Below are 12,309 nucleotides of genomic sequence, written 5' to 3'. Positions count from 1 at the left end.
GCTCCCGAGGACAGGTCCCCCCAGCCAGGAGCAGCAGTATTGCCCCTATGGCTCACCCCGGCAGCAGCACAGCTGCCAGCCTCATGGGGCAGGGGCACTTAGGCTGGGCTGCGGGATGCTCTTCAGTGCTGACAGCAAACTGCTCAGCCTGGCCTGTGAGTGGGAGGCTTGACGTTTGCTGTCCCCAGCAAGGTCACAGGCACTCCTAACCAAATCAATACCTGGCAGAGACGAGGAGGAGCTGAGGAAGTCCCTTTCAGAGCTGGCTGACCCCAAACCTAAGTCCATCAAACGTATCAGCAGCTGCAGTAACCCCTTCCTGGACTTCTCCCAGGACTCCAGCATCGCCACCTACAAGCACGGACTGTTAGTGCGCAAGATTCACGCTGATCCCGACTGCAAGAAAAGTAGGTGCTGGGGAGGGGGGCACTGGAGAGCTACAGGAGCTCTGACAGAGGGAGAAGGGCAGGGGTCACCCTATGCTATCTGCACGTAGCACTAAGCCTGCCTGCAGCATCAGCCCTCCTCCACGTGCATAGGGCTGCGGTGGGCGATTCACTCCCAGGCTGGGGGCTGAAGGGCTCTCCCTTCCTGTGGTGCTGGGAGAGCCGGGGGTGCATGCTGAGACATCCCGCAGTGCTGTAAGCATGCTGCAGGTTCTGTGCTGCCAGCCACATTCCCCGTTTCCACTGCAAAATCCTCGCTAAGCCCCGGCTGCCTAATGCCACCTTGATCCGATCAGGCGCTGCCAGCGTTACCTGGCGTGTGGCAGCGTTCTGTCTCCATCCCCGGGCATGTAGCCCCCCCTGCAGCCCCATCTGCCAGCCACGTGCCCAGCATGGGCTCAGGTGCACGGGGATGGTGCAGGCATGCTGTATGTCCCCGGGGTGGGGTGACGTGTAGCGTGGCACGGCTCGCAGGGGGGTGATCCATGGGCTGCTCTCCTCTCCCGCAGCCCCCCGAGGGAAGCGCGGCTGGAAGCCCTTCCACGCCATCCTGAAGGGGATGATTCTCTACCTGCAAAAGGTGAGGAGCGCTGTGGTCGCGTGGGGTTACGGGCTGGGGCCCTGCCCCTGGGCTCAGCTGGAGGCCAGCCTCCAAAGTGGTCCTGGGTTGTGGTCGGAGCAGCCCTCAGCCGGCTCTGAAGTGCCTGGTGCCCTGCAGGAGGAGTACAAGCCAGGGAAGGCTCTGGCGGAAGAGGAGCTGAAGAATGCCATTAGCATCCACCACTCGCTCGCCACGCGGGCATCAGACTACAGCAAGAGGCCCAACGTCTTCTACCTCAGGACAGCTGACTGGAGGGTCTTCCTCTTCCAAGCACAGTGAGTCCCCGGGGCCCACAGTGGGGCATGGCAGGGTGAGCTAAATTCCGCATCCTGGCCCTTTCTAGAAGGGAGAGGAGTTGATGCTGTTCCTGGGCATTGCCCAGCTTGTCTCCTCTGTGCTCCAGTGGGCTTGAGGCTGTGCACTGCTGGGGCAGAGCTGGGGCCAGCTGGGAGCACTGGGCAGCTCTGCAGAGCAGGGCCTTGGTGTGCCAAGACTGGCCGGGGGAGCACGCAGTGCCACAGCTGGCCTTTCTCCCCAGGAACTCCGAGCAGATGCACTCGTGGATCACACGCATCAACGTGGTGGCAGCCATGTTCTCCGCACCCCCCTTCCCCGCTGCCATCGGCTCGCAGAAGAAGTTCAGCCGCCCGCTGCTCCCCAGCTCCTGCACCCGGCTGTCCCAGGTGGGCTGGGAGTGAAGGGCTGTGCTGGGAGAGGTACAGGGTGAGAGGCAGTGCCAGGGGATGGAGGCATACCTGCACCGAGGGGGGGACCTGCGTCACTGTGGGACCTTGACAGGAGCCCAGGCAGGGGATTAGCTGGCTCTCACTCGTGCCACTGCAGTTATTCATAGGGCAGAAAGGATTTAAAAAAATGAAAAAAAAAACCAAAACCAGCCTAGTTTTCAAGGGGATTAATTTCTCTCTAAGACTGCAGCCAGCCCACTGAGAGCAGGGGACCTCCCCAAAGGGCCAGCGCTTTGGCCTTCAGTGTTTAGAAGGCTGGGAGTGGTGGCTGAGCTCCTGGACGTAGCTGGGAGGGGAGAACCACACCAGCCCTGGAGTCAGGGCAGGGGGGTGCTGACAGTGAGTGTTGCGCGTCCCCAGGACGAGCAAGTGAAGAGCCACGAGACCAAGTTCAAGACAATGTCAGCAGAGCTGCTGGAGCACCGCTCCTCACTGCCGGATAAGAAGGTGAAAGGCAAGGAGTACGAGGAGCTGAAGCAGAAGGAAGAGTACCTGGAGTTCGAGGTGAGCAGGGCAGACTTTGACCCCTGTGCTGGCTCTAGGCCACCATGAGGTCGCAAAGACCTCTACTATCCCTTTGGCCAAATTGCACTGCGTCCTTCTGGCACTGCTTCAATGCTTTGCTTGGAACGCAGCTCCCCGGAGTGGGTAAGGGGCTCCCAGGGCTGGGGCTGGGCGGTCTGTGCCTCAGCTTGCTGTGCTCTGGTAGGAAGCAGGCACTGCACCTTCAGGCTGTGGGGAAGGGCCCAAAAGCACTCTGCAGGCTGCTGGCTAAAGAGGCAGCGCCCTGCTACCCCACCGCTCTCTTTGCTGTGCTCTGCCCCCAGAAATCCCGCTACGGCACCTACGCCATGCTGCTAAGGGCCAAGCTGAAGGCCGGCTCTGAGGACCTGGCGGCGTTTGAGTCCACGCTCTTTGACGCAGCGGGAGGTGAGGATGATGGCCTGAAAAAATCCCGCTCCAGCCCCTCGCTGAACGCCGAGCCCTCCAGCACCGGCACCAAGGTGAAGCGCAACATCTCGGAGCGTGCCAGCCGCCAGCCCCCCGGCCACCCCCAGAAATCATAAGCCAGGGGCATCAGCCGCCTGCGCTGCAGCTCTGATCCTGCCCAAGGGTGCTGGGTAGGTGCCACATACCTGCCAGGGCACTGCATGAGTCCATTCTCCAGGGGCACGTGCCGCGGTGGGGACAGCCATACTCAGCCACCAGCAGCAGTCTGGCAGCCCCTGGGCTGGAGAGAGGTGCAGGGCAGGACCAAGGGGCTGCGGGCCAGAGCTGCCACACAGACTCATTCCTGCTCCCCTTGTTCTGCGCTTGGCTGCAGGCTCCCTTCCAGCTCCCCACCCCGGGGAGGGGCAGGGATCGACACCTCCTGACTGGGCTACTTTCTTTGGCATAAAACAGCAGCGCAGCCGGCGGCTGCTTTCCTCCAGCTCCATTATGCCATGCAGGATGGAGCCATCCCTGGCCCTTAACCCCAAGGGCTGGGGGGTCCCAGGGCTCCCTCCCCACTGCCCCCACGCCTCTTGCTTTCTTACAACTTTTGGACGGTTTTTGTGATACAGTTTTGCATTTTTTAGTACCAGACTGAGCTGACCGCCAGGGAGTTTTTTGGGGGGGCTAATTTTGATGCTTTTGGGGAACTATTTGAACAAAAAAACAAAAGAACAGTGCACCAAACTCAGCCATGTCCTGTAGCCTGTGCACTTTGGGGGGGGGAATGTTTTTACATAGACTTGAGGGAGGACACAGAACCCCCCAGGCAGTGTGCTGAGCATCACTGCTTTGCTGAAAGCCCCCACCCAGCACCAGTAGCCCTCCTGCAGAGCCTTGTGGCTGAGCAGCATTGCCTGCATGCTGGCTCTTTGCAATTGTGGGTGTGCATTGGGCAGAGGAGGATGCAGGGTGGGGGATGGAGAGAGAGGGGTTTTCCTGCCAGTGCCACTTCTCCAAAGCATCGCGAGGGCCTTGGAGAACACAAAGCGGGGTGCCAGTCCAACGAGAGGAGGAGGAGCAGAGGCTGGAGCCTGCTCTTTGGCTGCAGGCTCTCTTAGTTCCCAGGCATGCCCACAGGGTGAGTGAAGCCAGAGGTGCTGGCGTGGCCTCAGGAGCGCTGGGGGCATGTGGAGATGGGGCTGGCACTGGGGCTGCTGCTGGTCCTGGTGTGCGGGACCTCGCCAGTTTCAGCACTTTGCGAATGTGTCAAACTTTTTATTCTGCTCTTTTGAGTCTATTGCAAAAAAAAAAGAAGAAAAAAATATATATCCACCCTTGCCCCAGGTGGCTCGGGGGGAGAAAAACCTTTGTACAGCTTCTTCTGTCGGTTACTGAAGTAAAACCTGCTCTTCAGTTCTTGGTGCGCTGTGGTTTTTCCCCCAAGCAGCCCAGATGCGGTACTGGGGACAGCGCAGGCACTTGGGGTGATGCTGAAGGCCACAAGTTGGCTGCTCTCCCTGCGTCTCTCTGGGCTGGGCAGACACAGAGGGCTGAGGCTAATGGAAACCGCGTCCCCTTTATTCACCAGGCACGGGACCGTTAAATAAGAGCAGAGTGGGGCCGGGCCCTCAGCAGCAGGGCAGCAAGGCTGCAGCGCAGCCCCCAGTCCAGAAGGCACTTGTGTGGGAGGAGCAGGGTGGGGGGCAGCGCGGCCCCCCCTGCCCCTCAGTGCACCTGCTGCTGCTGGCTGTGGGGCAGCTCGCCCTCTGGCGCCGGCCTCGGCTTCAGGGCGGCCGCCTGTTCCTCCTCCACCGACTCGCTCCCATAGGCGCTGTCTTCCTTGACCTCTGCAAGGCAAGCCCAGGGCCGTCAGCCATTAAAGCTGAGGTCAGTGCCCCCCTCCAATCCTGCATTCCCCCACCTGTGCTCTGCTGCTTCTCCAGCGCCTCAGGTTTGCGCAGCATTCTGACAGCCCCACGCAGCCCCATGGAATCCAGCGCCTCCAGCAGCCCCCCAAGGCTGCCCCCGGCCAGCTGCAGGGAGAGCATAGTGAGCAGGGGACACACGCGAGATAGCACAGGGATAGGGCCTGGCACCAACCTCATAGCTACGCAGCAGGCTGACGCTGGGCGAAGGGGTGTCCTTGTAGGTCTCCACAAGGCTGCAGAGCCCCAGCCTCTTAGCCAGCTCCATCCAGTCTGACCCACTGCTGTCCTGGTTCAGCAGCTGCTCCAGCCCCTGCAGCGCATCACCGTCCAGAGACAGCACATTCCCTGTGGGGACACGTACCCTTGTCACACACCGTCTGTCCCTGTTGCTGTGGGAGGGGGGGATCCTGGCCCTGCCGTGCCTGCAGCAGGGCTGCTCACCTGGCCGGGGGGCAGTGGGCAGTTCAGCATCGGGCCGTGGCTGGGAGGCCTGCAGCAGGATGTCACGCACCTGCAGGGCACATGAAGGGATGTGAGCATCACCCCAAGCTCCAGCCAATGCTCCCCAGCATCCCACAGGGCCTGCAACACGGAGGGGCACCAGGCTGGTGCCAGCCCCGGCCAGAGCTCCTGGCTCGGCTTTGCCCCCACACCTCCTGGAGATCCCACCCCACAGCCCCCGCTCACGCAGCATCCCTGCACACCTTCTGGCTCCGGGTCAGGTCCAGGGCTGTGTGGCAGCGGCGCTGCCGGGGCCCTGCCTCCGCTTGCTTCTCCTCAGGGGTGGGATGGAGGCTCGGGGTCAGCTCATCCAGCTCCATGGCCTGCTCCTGCTCCTCGGGGTCACCATCTGTGTCGCTGCTGGCCTCTGATGAGGAGGGGCTGACGGGCTCATCATTCTCACGCTGCACATCTGCCCCTGTCACAAGGTCTGGGCTGAGCCCCGAGGGCAGGGGCTGCTCGTGGCACCCAGCAGCAGGGCAGGGCTGCACCTTACCTGCTTTCAGCAGCAGTTTGGTGAGGGTTGGGGAGCCCAGGCCGGCAGCCAGGTGCAGGGGGGTGTTCCCAGCAAAGGTCCGGCTGTTGACATTTGCTCCCAGCTATGGAAAAAAGTGTGAGGCCATGAGAAGGGGGCTCTGCCTCCACCTCCACACCCACCCCACGGTGAAGAACCAGCCCCTACCTACCTTCTTGACCAGGTGTGTGGCCATGTTGAGGTTCTCCATCTCCACGGCCAGGTGCAGCGGGGTCCTGCCACCCTGCCTCTCCACAGCGTTCACATCCGCACCCTTCCTGACCAGCAGGTCCAGGCAGGCTGGGCTCTTTGCCTTCACAGCCAGGTGTACGGGCAGGAGACCTGTGGCAGTGGCACCGGCTCAGCACCCTCCTGTGGCACCAGGACCTTTCTCCAGCATGGTCCCTTCCCTCCCCAGCTCACTCACCGTGGAAGTTGGGCAGGCACAGCAGGTAGGGAGTGGCCGATCCCAGGTGGGCCAGCAGCGTCCGCAGCATCTCCTCATCACCCGTCTGCAGTGCCAGGTGCAGCAGGGAGTTGCCATAGCGGTCCAGCAATGTAGGGTTGGCGTGGGCCTGCAGCAGGAGCTGCACCACCTGGGGCTGCTTGGTGATGACCGCCAGGTGCAGTGGCGTCTGTGGGACAGAAGCACCATCACAGCAACGGGCCTGTCCCCCAACCCCTCGTGTATGGCACTGTGATGGGGTAGCCGCAGCCCCATGTCTGGACACAGGAGCAAGGCTCAGTGAGGCACCCCCACCCCGGCCCTTTTCTGTGACAGTGCTGCCCAGGAACCCAGTACCTGCTGCAGGTTGTTGGTGATGTTAATGATCTGCTGGCTAGGGATGCTGACCACCACCTCAATTAGCTGTTTGATCACAGCCGTCTGTTCATGGATGATGGCGAGGTGTAAGGGCCTGCAGAAGAGGACAGCCCTCACACCAGCTCCACGGCCCCAAGTCTCTCCTCAGCTGCCCCCAGCCCCAAGCACTCACGTGTCCCCGTTCTCATCCTGTGAGGCTGCCAGGTGCCTCTGCACGGCCAGCAGCATGCGGGGGTCGGCAGTCACCGAGTAGTCCAGCAGGGCATGGGCATTGCGCCGTGCCAGCAGCCACAGGTGGCACAGGTGGGCTGCAGGGCAAGGCAGGACATCAGCCCCAGAGGGCTCTGGGTCCCCCAGCCCCCCCCAGGTGCAGCCTCCAGCCCGAGCCCCCATACCGTGCCGCTGCAGCTCCCTGCAGTAGGTGCTTTCTGTAGGCGCCTGTCTGTCATCTCCATCTTCACTCTCACTGGGGGCCTTCATTTGCACACCGCCCTGGTACCCCCCTCCAACAGGGTGCGGGCCGGAGGAGTAGAGGTTGTTGTAGCCCAGCCCAGACGAGTACGGGAAGCTGAGGTTACCGCCTGTGGAGCAAAGGCCAGGTCAGGGTTGGGTCAGGCTGGGCTGGCAGCACAGGGTGTGGGGCTGTGGCACTCACCTCCTCCTGCCCCAAAGCCCCCAGCACCGCCGGCACCCCCCATGTGTGAGCCCCCGCCGAAGTGCTGGGGAAACTGAGGCAGCACCTTCTTGCGCTTTCTCTCCACCTCCTCCTTATCTGCAGGAAGAGACGAGGAAGGGGGTGAGGGGCAGGGGAGCAGCCCAGCCATAGGGTCGGGAGCCCCATCCTACAGCACTCACCCTCCACCACAGGGTAATAGGTGAACTGCTTGGAGTCGCTGACGTCTCCACCGCGCTTCCTTTTCAGTTGCAGGAACACGGTGACAGGACGGTCAATTTTGGGCTTGTGGTAGGGGGGTGTGCGGAAGACGATGGCGTACTGCAGACAAGAGGACAGCGCTGGGCCCTGCTCTGGCCTGCAACCTGAGATGGGCCTGCCCAGCCCACAGGCACCCACTGGCGCCATCCCCCTGCACCTGTTTATGCACATCCGTGGGGGAGAAGTCCCCAAAGGCCTGCCAGCCGTTCTCGTCATCCTCATAGAACCGCACCTCAATGTCATCTGGGGAGGAAAGGGACTCAAGGCACCACCTGCCCTGCTGCCTGGCTGCAGGGACACAGCCATCTGCGGCCACGGGGCTCGTGTCTGCTTGGCTGCAGCCTGTCTCGATAGCTGCGGCCCTTTACCTTTCTGCACCTTGTCACACAGCAGGTAGACCTCGTCCCCACCCCGCACTGAGCCCGCAGTCTTGTCCATCCGTGAGATCTTCAGGTTGGAAGCGCCAGGGGACTCTGTGGGACCAAGAGGTGTTGGGAGCCCCGTGGAGCACTAGAAGCCCAGGGGGGCTGAAATGGAGCCACCCACCCACTCACACACTCGGTAAACACCCAGCTGGGAGCAGCACACCCAGAGCACCGTGGCCCCATGCAGGGAGGCCCCCCGCATGTCCCCACCACAGTAGCCCCGTGCTCACTGCTGTCATGGATGGGGTCAGAGATGACGGGCTGCAGCGCCAGACTGAAGTTCCCACTGCTGTCACGGAGGTAAGCAGTGAAGCGCAGCCGCACGATGCTCAGGTCCATGACCTTCTTCAGCTCCTTGGCCTCCAGCTCAATCTCACGCAGCTCAGCTTCTGCAGGGGTAACACTGTCAGACACTCTGTGCCCGGCCCAGCAGCTGCCCCACACCACATGATCCCACTTCCCCAACCCACTTAGCTCTCACCTGTCAGCATCCCGTTTGTGTTGCGTGTCTTCTGCTTCTTCAGCTTCTCCTTCATGATCTCCATCATGTTCTTCTTGGTGACATGGAGCACGCCCAGGTTGCTGAACCTGCCCAGGAGAGCCCACAGTCAGCACAGAGCCAAGCAGCAGGCAGTGGTGTGGCACGGGGGGTGGTGGAGCAGGGCCACAGGTGAGAGAGGAGCCCAGGAGAGGATCCCAACAGCCACAGTGTGGACCTGCAGGGCTGGAGGGGATGTAAATGGAACCAGACTGTGCCAGCACAGGGGTTGCATTTATGTGACCTACAGGGAACTCTGCACAGCAACAGAGCACACACAGCTCCCGCCCCACTCCCGCAGGTCTCAGAGCGCGCCCCACACGCACTGTGCCGTCATGTCTTTGGGCCCCACCACGGCGATGCAGTTGCCGGCCTCGTTGCACTGCTTGCCCACCAGGCTGTGTGCGTGCACACGCGGAGGGTCGCTGTGTGTCACCAGGTCCACCTCGATGCGCGCCATCCCCTCGTAGTTGCAGATCTGCGGGGAGGAGGGAGCTGAGGCACAAAGCCGGACCTGGGGCTCCTCAGAGCCTGGCTCACATCTTCCCTCCTTCAAGCATCGTCCCGGCCCCTGGGTGCACTGCCAAGCGGTGCAGTGCTCACCTTGACAGTGGGATAGGTCTTGTGCCCCTTCTCGCTGGAGGCTCCTGGCAGCCCCCCGTGTGAAGGGCCCTCGCAGCCGTACCGAAATCGGAAGCCCCTCTGAGGAAAGCAAAGCAGAGCTCAGCATGATGGCAGCAATGGGAACCTGCCCTGCAGCGGTGACAGCTCCGCCTGCTCTCGCCCCAGTGCCACCCTCACCTGCTTCGGCTGCTCGATGATGACCAGGTAGGGGCCGACTGCTGGAGGACCAAGAGAAGAGGCACTGATGAACCCCAGCAGACGGGGCACAGCGGGGCCAGGTGGCACAGCCCTGCTCTGGAGCGTAGGGCTGGGCTCCCAGCCAGCCCACACCAGGGACAGGGGAACACGGGGCTGCTGCTGCGAGCCACCCAAGGGGACACAGCGCTTACCTGTCTCCATCAGGGGCTCCTTCTGCTCCACCATGTGGGAGCCAAAGCTGAAGTCGTCGTAGTCAATTCCATCCAGGCACTGGGAAGGAAGGGCAGCGTGAGCTGCAGGGCCGGACCCCCCCGGCCGAAAGCAGACCGCACGTAGCTCCCCACTTCCCAGGGACGAGGGGGAGCAGGCACAGAGCGCCCATCTCACGCCCACCCGGGGTCCGCCGAGCCCAGCCCGAGCATTAGGACGGACAGGCGGACAGACAGGACGCCACGCGTGCACACGAGCGGACAGACGGCGCCCCGCGGGACCCCCCGGCCGCACTCACGGGCTGGAAGTGCTCGTCCATGTCGCTGCGGGGCCGGCCGCCGGCCTGCGGGAACGGCGGGCGCGGAGCGGGGCCGGCGGCGGCAGGAAGGCAGAGCGCTCCGGAAAGTCCCTAGAAACCCCGCGGAGCCGGGAAATGACGGCCCCGCGCGTCACCGCCCCGCCCCGCCCCGCCGGCTCGGTACGGCCCCGCGGCCACCGGCGGCCGGAGGGCGGAGCGGGGCGGGGGCGAAGCGGGGCTGTTCGGGCGCGGGGCGAGTCGCTTCCAGCCCTCCCGAAACACCCGGGGAGTTTTGGGCGCTGAGCGGGAGGATCGCAATCACTCAGCGGCGGGGCCCCGCGGGGGCAGCCCCGGGAGGGCTGGAAATCCCGACGGCGCCTCCGGGGCTCGGCCCCGCGCCCGCAGGGACGCTCCATCCTCGGCTCACGGCGCTGCCCCGCGGCGCGTCCCGGGCACGGCACGAAGCGGCTCCCCACGACGCGACGGGTTCCGCGTAAGGGCGGCCCCGCCACCTCCCTCCCCTTCGAGGGGCCGCGGCCGCCGTCTGCCAGCCGCCTCCCCATCCCTCCTCCCCGCTCTCCCAGGGCCCACCCCGCACCCGCATCCCGGCTTACCGTGCCGGAGGCGGCCGGCCGCAGCAGCCCGTCCAGCCCCAGCATCGCCGCGGGCACCGCCGGGTCAGGGTTTGCCGCAGGGAATCGCCGCGGAGCTCGGGCAGAGGGCACGGTCAGGGCAGCGCGGGGTGAACTCGCTTCCTCCGCATCCCTTCTCCTCACTGAGCAAGGAAGGAAAAAGAACGATCTGAGTCCGCCGTGCCCTCATACCACGATTTTCTGAATCAGTGGCTGCCGCAGGTCCCGCTCAGGGGATTTTGGGTGTGTGGGAGACGAGGGGAAGGAAGGGGATTGTTCAGCTCGTGCGTGACTCATATTCTTCGGAAGCTGCAAAGCGCTTCTTCCAGGAGATTCTCCGGCCCCCTGGGCCTCCAGGGGCTGCCCTGTGTCCCAGCCCAGAGGTGCAGCTCGGGCAGTGTCTTAGCCCAGGTGTGGGGCCGGGGGACATTCCTTGGGCCGCTCCCAGAGCCCGAGAGCACAGCACGTTCTTGGCCCTGCACTGGTGGGGAGCTCCACACCTGCTTGGGATCCTGCCCCTGCACCCTCAGCCCCCAGAGCTGTTGGCACGGATGTCACAGAGATGAATGAGAAGAGTATCCCTGCACTGCAGCATCACGCCCAATGGGCCCATGGGAAGGGCCCGCTGTGCCCTTCACACGCAGCAGTTCTCCTTTCTCTGTCCCTTCCTGAGGGGCTTTCACAGATTGCTCAGCACTGCCCTCGTTGCAGCACACAGCACAACAAGGTGCAACACAGGGCAGCCCTTTCCTCTGTCCAGCCCACGACTCACTCCAGAGGTTTCCCTTTCCTGCGCCCATGTGTCATGAGAAGCTGGAACACCTGGCTCGTAAGCAGGGTCAGGGGCAGCTTCATTTCCTTGTTCCTGGAAGCCACACAGCTCAGCCCGGCTCTCAGGCAGGGGGCTGCCTTCTGCACCGAGCAGCCCCAACCATCAGAGGCCCCAATCTCCCCCTGCATGGCCCCACGGGAGCCCACTTCCCTCCTGCCCCACATCTTCAGGCCTTCCCACAGCTCAGGTGCCCAGGCCTGCTGCTGCCCCGTGCAGATGCTGTTCTCTTCCCTCCCGTGACAGCTGCTGTGTTGGGGCCCTGCAGGCAGGACAGTTCCATGTCTGTCGGTCTGGCTGCCAGCAGGGATGTGCAGCAGCCCCGGGAAGGTGCTCCAGGAGCACAGGATACAGCAGGAGTGCTCCGACCCACGCTGGCATACAGACACCGTGCTGCAGCCCCCACCCTGGGCCACTCCTCTGCCATTTTGCTCCCCAGGAGCCGCCTGAAGTCACAAATCACGGCCCTAAATTCCCAACCTCGTGCTGTCTGCACAGCTCCAGGCTCAGTTCCATCGCAGCCATGCGCATCTATGGCCACCAAGCCCCCAGCCCACTGCGCCCACCTCCAGCACAGAACCACCTGAGCGCAGTTCTCCCACAACAGCCGAGTTTGTTCGGGCAAACCCCGGCCGCACAGCGATCAGCCCCGTCCGTCCTGTTGCCGTGTGCCCGCACAGCCCGCAGAAGCCGCTCCTGGTCCCGCATCACCCTCAGGTCCGCTGCAGCATCGGCCCCCGAGGCAGCTGCGGGGCCCCCGTCCGACAGCAGCACCCACCGCGCTCAGCAGGGAGACACGCGACCTTCCCCGGGGCAGCTCGGCCGTCCAGCACCGACCCCCCCCATCTCCCCGCTGCCCACCCCGCAGTACCGGACCGGCGCAGCTTCTCACCTGCGACCCCCCGCCCGCCCCGCCGCTCACCCCCGACCCCTCGCGGCTGCCGCTGCCCCGGGAAAGTCCCGTCCCGGCTCCGCCTCCCGGGGCTTCCAGGCCCGCCCCGCACGCAGGGACACGGGGACACGGGGCGGAGCGCGGCCGGCCCGTGGGGGTCTGCGGGGTGCGGTTGGTTCGGTTGTGGTTCGTGCATAGTTGGTAACTTTCATTCTTTTTTTTTTTTTTAATATA

The 12,309-nt window shown here is 63.7% G+C and overlaps 2 protein-coding genes across 10 annotated transcripts in view; one reads left to right on the top strand and one right to left on the bottom strand.

The window, feature by feature from the left end:
• PSD (pleckstrin and Sec7 domain containing) overlaps positions 1–4,142 on the top strand; it is a 34,893-nt gene extending 30,751 nt beyond the window's left edge. For all 4 annotated transcript variants that reach the window (XM_085554403.1, XM_085554400.1, XM_085554402.1 and 1 more), the window contains 6 exons: positions 229–407; positions 956–1,026; positions 1,165–1,322; positions 1,586–1,730; positions 2,154–2,297; positions 2,621–4,142. In XM_085554403.1, the coding sequence (XP_085410529.1) occupies positions 229–407; positions 956–1,026; positions 1,165–1,322; positions 1,586–1,730; positions 2,154–2,297; positions 2,621–2,860 (937 nt within the window). In that variant the 3' untranslated portion in view covers positions 2,861–4,142. The remainder of the gene's footprint in view (positions 1–228; positions 408–955; positions 1,027–1,164; positions 1,323–1,585; positions 1,731–2,153; positions 2,298–2,620) is intronic.
• Positions 3,984–12,286, bottom strand: NFKB2 (nuclear factor kappa B subunit 2). Of its 6 annotated transcripts, none has more exons than XM_085554405.1 (24): positions 12,076–12,160; positions 10,337–10,497; positions 9,723–9,833; positions 9,406–9,484; positions 9,194–9,234; positions 8,996–9,094; positions 8,719–8,870; positions 8,336–8,442; positions 8,085–8,243; positions 7,798–7,902; positions 7,587–7,672; positions 7,351–7,489; positions 7,151–7,267; positions 6,891–7,076; positions 6,668–6,803; positions 6,475–6,589; positions 6,100–6,307; positions 5,845–6,014; positions 5,655–5,757; positions 5,362–5,576; positions 5,099–5,168; positions 4,830–5,002; positions 4,651–4,762; positions 3,984–4,576 (listed from the first exon to the last, which is right to left on the bottom strand). In XM_085554405.1, exons 2-24 carry the CDS (start codon positions 10,379–10,381, stop codon positions 4,455–4,457), a joined length of 2,850 nt encoding a protein of 949 aa, XP_085410531.1. In that variant the 5' UTR covers positions 10,382–10,497; positions 12,076–12,160; the 3' UTR covers positions 3,984–4,454. The 6 variants fall into 6 exon arrangements, with proteins under 6 accessions (XP_085410531.1, XP_085410532.1, XP_085410533.1 ...); XM_085554406.1 differs by having other exon boundaries at positions 9,194–9,231; XM_085554407.1 differs by having other exon boundaries at positions 12,106–12,129.
• Between the last annotated feature and the right edge of the window lie 23 nt (positions 12,287–12,309).

The sequence above is a fragment of the Coturnix japonica genome, chromosome 8 (genome assembly GCF_054131305.1).
Source record: "Coturnix japonica strain WE chromosome 8, WE-NBRP24, whole genome shotgun sequence".
NCBI lineage: Eukaryota > Metazoa > Chordata > Aves > Galliformes > Phasianidae > Coturnix > Coturnix japonica.
The sequence above is the reverse complement of the archived record's forward strand: the minus strand, read 5'-3'. Positions and strand labels throughout refer to the sequence as shown.

Coding starts and splice junctions, on each gene's coding strand:
- NFKB2 (XM_085554409.1), bottom strand. CDS start 12,271: ATGCACGAACCACAACCGAACCAACCGCACCCCGCAGACCCCCACGGG. Junction 6,308..6,474: donor TCACCAACAACCTGCAGCAG/GTACTGGGTTCC, acceptor TCTGTCCCACAG/ACGCCACTGCACCTGGCGGT. Junction 5,169..5,361: donor ACCTGACCCGGAGCCAGAAG/GTGTGCAGGGAT, acceptor TGTGCCCTGCAG/GTGCGTGACATCCTGCTGCA.